Here is an 8,032-nt window from a genome sequence, read left to right on the forward strand (position 1 = left end):
TAACACCCCTAGCAAATTGCCGTGACACAGAATTTGAAACCTAATGGCTTACCCCTTATAGAAATACTGTCCAGCAGAGGGCTTCAAAAATGTGTAATTTCATTTGAAGTTATGAAATACATAAACAGATTAGAGAAATATTTTGTAACTCCTAGATACTCTTAGGCTGTTATGTCGCTATATTAACTGAGGTTTGTTTGACGAATACCGCTTCTAATTAATTATCCTGAAAGCTGGTTAATAGTAATAATAAATTTTAAATTAACCTAAATACTTTATCGAATAATATCCTATGATGTAAGGGAGTTTTCGGTGAAATTATTCACCGCTGAAATACAACTAGATTGAAGACACCAGGAAGCAACATAATAATAAACTGAGGCGTGAGCAGAAACAAATGTTGGACCAAGCCTTTAATATATCCCCCCCCCCCTCAGTGGCGTAGCAGCATGTCTGCGGACTTACAATGCTAAATACCGGGTTTCAGTACCCATGGCAGGCAGAGCACAGATAGCCCATTTTGTAGCTTTGTGATTAACTTCAAACTAACAATCAAAACCTTTAACATAACTGTAACACCAGAATTTAATGAAACGAAACAAGCAAATATTCTGTAATTTTTCGCGTGTTTTCAGTGTGTCACTGTCATATTCTCTAACGTTTCGCGTGTTTTCAGTGTGTCACTGTCATATTCTGTAATGTTTCTCGTGTTTACAGCGTGACACTGCCATTTTTAAGTTATACTTGACTTTCTCAAACATTAGCATATTTTGTAGTTAATTATCTCGGTTCGTACAAACTTACTATATTTATTTATTTACAAAATGGCAAGTCATACGTGTGTCTGCGTGTCACGACTATCAGTTTTACGTGTAACAGTATATCTGTCTTCCTTTCTGAGCTTATTTCGAGCCTCTGATAATCTTTATTCTTAGTTTGGCTTCTTTTCTATATTATGTGTAACTTACTTGATCCTGATAATCCAACACGATTACATAAATATTTTTTTTTCTAATATGCTTCAAAGACGAACAAAAATCACTCGTCGAATCCATTTATCAAAAATGAAATTTAGTTCATTAAAAGTAATTATCAGAGACCGATGGTAAATTAGTAGTTCATTTTTTGTCGTTTTGACGTTCGTGCCCAAATGTCACCAGTTTATTGATGTTCGTGCCCAAATGTCACCAGTATAAAATTAATTATCAGAGATCGATGGTAAAGTAGTAATTCATTTATTTTGTCGTTTTGATGTTCGTTCCCAAATGTCACCAGTTTAAAATTAATTACAAGAGATTGATGGTAAAGTAGTAGTTCTTTTTCTTTTTTTCATTTTTTTTTGTCGTTTTAATGTTCGTTCCCAAATGTCACCAGTTTAAAATTAATTCTCATGGAAGGAAACAAAATAATTCATTACCTGCAACGCTAGGAACCGTATCATTAATGAAGGTTTCTCAGGGCTTAAGTGATACACGAGATCATCATTAATGATTCGGACCACTTCCAGTGTCCGGATGTGTAAAAGATAGAGAACAGCGAGGAAATTAAATAATGACGACATGCTACTGCAGCGGGGACGCATTCAATACTTTATCTCGTCACACCTGCCTAGCTTGACAAATGAGATTAGATGTCGACGTTATCAAATAAACTATCAAAATACCCCTCTTCAACATAACTTTTTTCATTGTTAATAAGAAAAAATGCATAAATTTATTGTTAACTTTTAGTCTACAGCAATTTTAGATTATAACTCTACATGGTTCATACTTTGTTATTGATCTATTTGTATCTTTATTTATTTACTCAAATATTTGTTGGGATTCTATATACCTTAAATTATTTTACAAAGATAATAATGATTCCCAATGTTTAAAATCTTTTCATAGTGCTATTATTGTCGTTTTCTTAATATAAATCTACATAATAGGCTATCTATACTCTAGCCACCGGGATGAATCGAACTCCGGATTTTAGCATTGTAAGTTCATAAACTTACCGCCGACCCACCGGGGGTACCTTATGATTCTATATGATGAAATTGTTTTATTTTCCCACATTTTTCATTTTTATTTTTTTAAACGTTAGCGTTTCCAGGCTGAAGAAAAGTTTCATCTATGAAACCGGTTCTCTAAAGAACGTAATTTCAAATAACTTTAAAAGTTGAAAGGGGAATTAAAATATATTGTTGCATGTGAAAATCTAGAAGTTACGTTGTAAACTATATGTTTAATCTGAATTGTCCGTTAGCGCTTTCAAGTTAGGATAATGTATTGGTTTTTACCTGATGCTACTAGTATGATCACTGATTAACGTTATAAGACACCTAGCCTTTACATCAAGGCAAAACATTGAGACACGATGGTGATTACTCTCTTTTATACTGTATTTTTGAGCAATCGGAGAATTCATCTTCTTTCTCATCTTCACGAATTACGTAATGATGTTTTGTTTTTTGCACAAGACACTTGTACTAGTTCTACTGAGGCTTAAGTTCGTTATAAGAAAATGATTTTGAATATACCAATCAGCAAGTCGCATGACAAACGTAATAGAGTCGTGACATTTATCGGACTTAAATTTTGACATTCTCTGGTGTTCGTAGGTAGTATAATGCCACCGAAAATATATCGCTTTTGGGAAGATTATGTAACAGCCCTTTCCGATGCATAATACTCGTGTAAAACTAGAAATGTGGGACTTCTAAGCCGGTTAGTGTGTCGTGCAGCCAAAACAACCTGCTGCAAAACACACCGTGTGTTATTAACACGGGGAATAGTTTAGCGATTTTTCACTTTCTGTAGCTCAGACTGATCTACTGAACCCTTACTTCGCATACCAAATTTCAAAGCAATCCATTAAGAAATACCCGATATATAATGTTTCCAGTATTTATTTATTTTTTTTTCCATTTTTTTTTCTTCGCACCATAAAGTACGGAGACTTTATCTGATGAAAAAACATACTTAACTTTTATGGAATTATTTCAAAGTTCGTACACTGACAGATCTTTACAACCTACAATTAGGAGTCTCATTTGGTGTAAATATAAGCCACGTGTGCAAAGTTATTCAACAAAAACCGCTCAAATTGAAAGAAAATTTTTGCGCACGCCTACGCAAAAAAGTCACCAGATAAGCTCTCGGTCTAACATTTTTACTAGAGCTTCACCTAAGAGTAAAAGTGAACCATTTTTAGTTTTTTTTATCATTCTGATTAAAGACGGCTGATTTACAACAGCAAGATTATAGGATGAAAGCACGTGCAGATACACAAGTATTGGTTAGGCCAAGCAAACTAGATTAGCAGTTTCTCGCTCAAGTTTTCAAAGGTGTACCGTTATTATTCATTGCCAACTTTTAAGCATAAGTTTGCCAAGTTTTACAAAATTATCCTAATTAAAGAGCATTTAGCGTTACGTGACATTAGCGTAAATAATGATGCTTGATACGGCTGTACCGAGTACATGTGGGCGATGACAAGAAGCTGTTAATCTAGCTTCCATGGAGTTACTATAAATTAAGTTATTAACACTGTTTTAGAGAGGCAAAATTAGCACCATATATTTCGTAAGGAATCTGGTTTGTTCTGTAAAGTATAGGTCTCTCCAAATAATGGGGTTGCGATCCTGAAGCTAATGTTGGTTACTATCGAGTGTCACTTTCTTACTTGCTGTGGTTTGTTGGTGTATATTGACAAATATTCATCATATATTTAATAAAAAACACCTTGAGTGGGAAAAAAAGGTGCGGCCAAAAAAAGGATTTAGCGTGCGACTTAAAGGAATGAAATCAAAATTGTCGACCAAACTGGTAGTTTTAGTTAGCCAGGCCGCACTTTTTGCATCATTTGGGGCATGATGGTGGGTAAAACAAAATACACTACCTAGCTGACTAATGAATGAATGTTTCCTGTACAATTCCTATCAATGTTATAAGTGTAGTTACCAGTTTGGTCGCCAATTTTGATTTCATTCCTTTAAGTCGCATGCTCAATCCTTTTTTGGCCGCGCCTTATATTTTTTCATACCCAATGTGTTTTGTTTTTTTATTAGATATTATTAACTTGGAACACTAAAACCACCCAGAAAGAGACCTATAACAAGTCGTACTCCAATTGTGGAAAGCAAAGCGCGACGTCTGGTAAGTGGGGGGAGCATCCAAGAACATAGACGTTAGCGTAAGCAACCACTCACATGCCCCGGGTAAAAGTATTCAACATAATTAAAAATGGTCTCCTTCGGGAAAAGTGGTACAAGTAACGTGCAACTAAGTTGTTTTCACAACATATCTGTTAAACTGTCGCATGCCTCAAACAGCCAATGAATCAAACGGATATTCATGATATTCCATACGAAGACATGTCTGTCAAGTCGCTCATGGAATTCTGTCCGAGCTGACTGTTGAAAAGGGGCGCTTGGAAATTGTAGTACACTAAATAGATTATGGAAAGCAAGCAAGTAGTAATATGCTTTTGATATCACAGCTTTCCGACGGGACCGTTAACAATGGAAATTACAATACAGGGCTATTGTCACGATGCACGGCTGTCAGATAGAGAACGCCCGGACGTGGATCCCAGATCGTTTTAATGTAACGTACTCAGCCTCTGTTTATCTGTTCAGTTTTCCGATGCTCAGTATGTATGTACATTTAGGTTGTTGACGAATCTGTGTGGGAGAAATTAAATATATTGAGATCATAAATAAGGGGATAACTGCTACTACGAGTTTTTATACGTATTGAGGTTTGAATTTCGCGCAAAGCTACACGAGAGCTATCTGCGCTAGCCGTCTCTAATTTAGCAGTGTAAGTCTATAGGGAAGGCAGCTAGTCATCACCACCCACCGCTAACTTTGAGCTACTCTTTTACCAACGAATAGTGGGATTCACCGTCACATTATAACGCTCCCACGGCTGAAAGGGCGAACATGTTTGGTGCGACGGGGATTCGAATTCGCGACCCGCAGATTACGAGTCGAGCGCCCTAACCACCTGGCCATGCCGGGCCTTTCATATGTATTATTGCGTATGAAAAATTATGTGACTCGTGACATCTATGAGAAATAAAAGAAACTAGATATTTCGCAATAAACATCAATATTTATTCAGTAAAAATGAACTTCGACATAGTTATTGTTAGATTTAGTTAACGTTTATCTTTATCACGCAATTACGTTGTAAAAATGAAACTATGAATTCAAAACAAGAACAAACAAGTTAAGTTTCGAAGCATCGAGATTACCCTAGAAGCTATAATACTCGCAGATACACTTAATAGTTTTGAGTTTCCTTTTTTCGATTAAGTATTCTTTGATGTTTTATCAATTTGAAGTTTAGTTTGTTGACAACCTATGTCCGGTAGTACAGTTTTATAGATGTTACACCAAGCATAATGTTTGCTCTTCTTTGGCATAATTTAACTGAACTGTTTGTATCACAATGTGTGTGTACATTTCCACTAATATTCTCAGTTTGTTCTTCTCGAACCTACTGGCGCCATCTACAAAATCGTTAGTGCAAGTGGCTTAACTACTACCACTCTTTTTCATTTTGCGGTGTGGCATTTCTCACTTTCAGGATAAGTATATGGCTATTTTAATTTATCTTTCACTCACAAACTACGTTTAGTGACACAGACGGAATCTTCAAAATATCTTGCTAAAAGCACTTTTTTATAAATGAACAGTAAACATTGCAGGAATATAAAAATTAATCTGTAACTACGGCTCACTTCCGAGACTTTCACAATTCCTTAGAATAAATGTGACACGAACTACATTTATTAATATAATTCAGAATAGATAACGCTAAGTTTAGATAATATGTTAGGTATTTGAAGAGATCACAAGCATCCAGATTTTAAATCCTTAAGAAAACACAGGATATTTTTTTTTTATTGGTAAGAAATATCAAGAAGGTCAAAGTGTGAAACTGACTAAGCACGAAAATGTTTTGTTTTTTTCTCGTAAAAACACCGTGTTTTCCTATATTTATGCTGTTATCATGTTATACTTCAAAAGATAATGAAAATACTGTTTCAATGTATTATTTCTATACAATGTCATAAAACGATCCTGGCGATTTCACGTTGGTACAGTTTTATAATTCTGAGGAATCACGACTATGGGCCTCATTTTCGGTAGATTTTATACTGTCATTGCTGATTTTGGATGTGGAAGTGCTGGTCGAACTAGTTTTGCTTCCAGGAGTTCCTGAACGTTGGAAATTTCTCTTTCTCTTCTGGCGCAAACAGTCTTCCTTTATGAACTTCCGAAGCCCTCGATGCCACCAGGCATAGATAAGAGGGTTCAGAAAGGAGTTAAGGAACCCAAGGACTGCCAGGACGCTGGCTATGGTCACTGCTAACTTGACACTAGGGTTTAATACATATATGAATGAAGCGATAAAGTAAGGAAACCACGACACAACGAAGGAAATAAGCGTGAATAGTACCACTTTCAGAGCCTTCCACTTCTTCTGTGTCTTCCTGGTAGAATTCTGGTTTCCAATGGCCAACTTCTGCCTTCGAATATTATTTTCAGATGTGATAGCGCTTAAATTTTGCTGGCCACGAATCTCCGAGATCTCAATGTTCTCTCGCGGAATCTCCACCGTTACACTTTTTCTTACATCCGTCTGGTGGAGAGCTTTAAACAGTATGAAAATATACAATACAGCAATGAATCCAAGAGGCAGAAATATTCCAATGATAACTGTAAAAATAAGATTTGCTGGTTTCACCACTAAAATATACCAACACTTTGACCCATCAATTGGATATGACCAACCCATAGCCGGAGAAAATCCAATCAAAAAACACTGTATCCACACTACTCCAATCATAATCTTGGCCCGTTTTGTCGTCATCCAAATATTATAATAAAGGCCATAAACTATGAATATAAAACGGTCAATTCCAATCATCGTGATACTCCAACTAGAAGCTAAGGCTGTGGTAACAATGACCCCTGGAAAAGAATAATCAATTATATTCAATATTTTTTTTATAAATTGAACATGCAAATGAATCGTATTAAGATTACTACGAGTTCAAAAAGTATAAACTAATCATCACAAATTTCAAGCAAACAAGCTCAAAGAACAAGAATTAACGTATGTTCTTGATAACATGACTATTTTACAAACAATATTTGTTGAGGCTGAATTCAAAAGCCCTTTCTAGAAAGAACAATAAATATCATGAGTAATCACAAACATAATACACTGTTGTCTCTCCCTGATGCTCTGCTTTAATTGGATGATACAAGCATGTAAGCTCATGTTCATATCTATTCAGTACATATGTATACATTTTACCTAATAAATGTATTACCAGAAAACTGGACAAGAAACTAAAAAAAAAGCCAGGAGAAGTTCCTTGAAAAATTACCAACATCTGTATGAACTGTTAAACCTAAACACCAGTAATCACTGTGACCTCCTAATGTGGATCAATTCATTAATCAGTTTTACTGTAAATGTGTAAAATCAGTTTACAAACTTCCAAGTTATTGACCAATCAAGTGAAAATCGGAATCAATTAAGAGAGATAACGCTTACATAAGAGCTCTCAAAGTATGTTAATTATAATGCTCAGAAAACCTCCTGGTTCTGCACAACATAATCACACATTTTCGGAAAGCAATATGTATGAGGTCTGTTCAAGTTTTGTTTAAATGATCCGATAATTATCTACTAATTTGTAATTAAATCCTATTAGACAGGAACTATATGACTTGTAACATATATATGAGCTTATAGTGCCGAATTATAATAATCAAGATAATGATTCTTGTAATTTTCTATAATTTATTAAGAATTATTTTAAACTGTATTTGTAATTTATACGAAGCTAATATGCACAATTCTTACATACAGTTTAGTGGCTATTCCATATATAAATGGAATTAATACAAATATTTCATACTTTCAAATGATGTCTGATCTAGACCTCCAAATAAAACATTATGATTTTATTCGATTCTTTAGTCTTCAAGTTTTTAGCATAATGCCCAGAGTATATTATTGTT

The 8,032-nt window shown here is 34.9% G+C and overlaps 1 protein-coding gene across 1 annotated transcript in view; it reads right to left on the bottom strand.

Annotated features, from left to right (window-relative positions):
• Positions 1–5,082: 5,082 nt before the first annotated feature.
• The window catches only part of LOC106472219 (alpha-1D adrenergic receptor-like), a 9,335-nt gene continuing 6,385 nt past the window's right edge, over positions 5,083–8,032 (bottom strand). The window contains exon 2 of the mRNA XM_013932849.2: positions 5,083–6,970. Coding sequence (XP_013788303.1) covers positions 6,102–6,926 — 825 coding nt within the window. The 5' untranslated portion in view covers positions 6,927–6,970 and the 3' untranslated portion in view covers positions 5,083–6,101. The remainder of the gene's footprint in view (positions 6,971–8,032) is intronic.

This window comes from Limulus polyphemus, unplaced genomic scaffold, assembly GCF_000517525.1.
Source record: "Limulus polyphemus unplaced genomic scaffold, Limulus_polyphemus-2.1.2 Scaffold5171, whole genome shotgun sequence".
Lineage (NCBI taxonomy): Eukaryota > Metazoa > Arthropoda > Merostomata > Xiphosura > Limulidae > Limulus > Limulus polyphemus.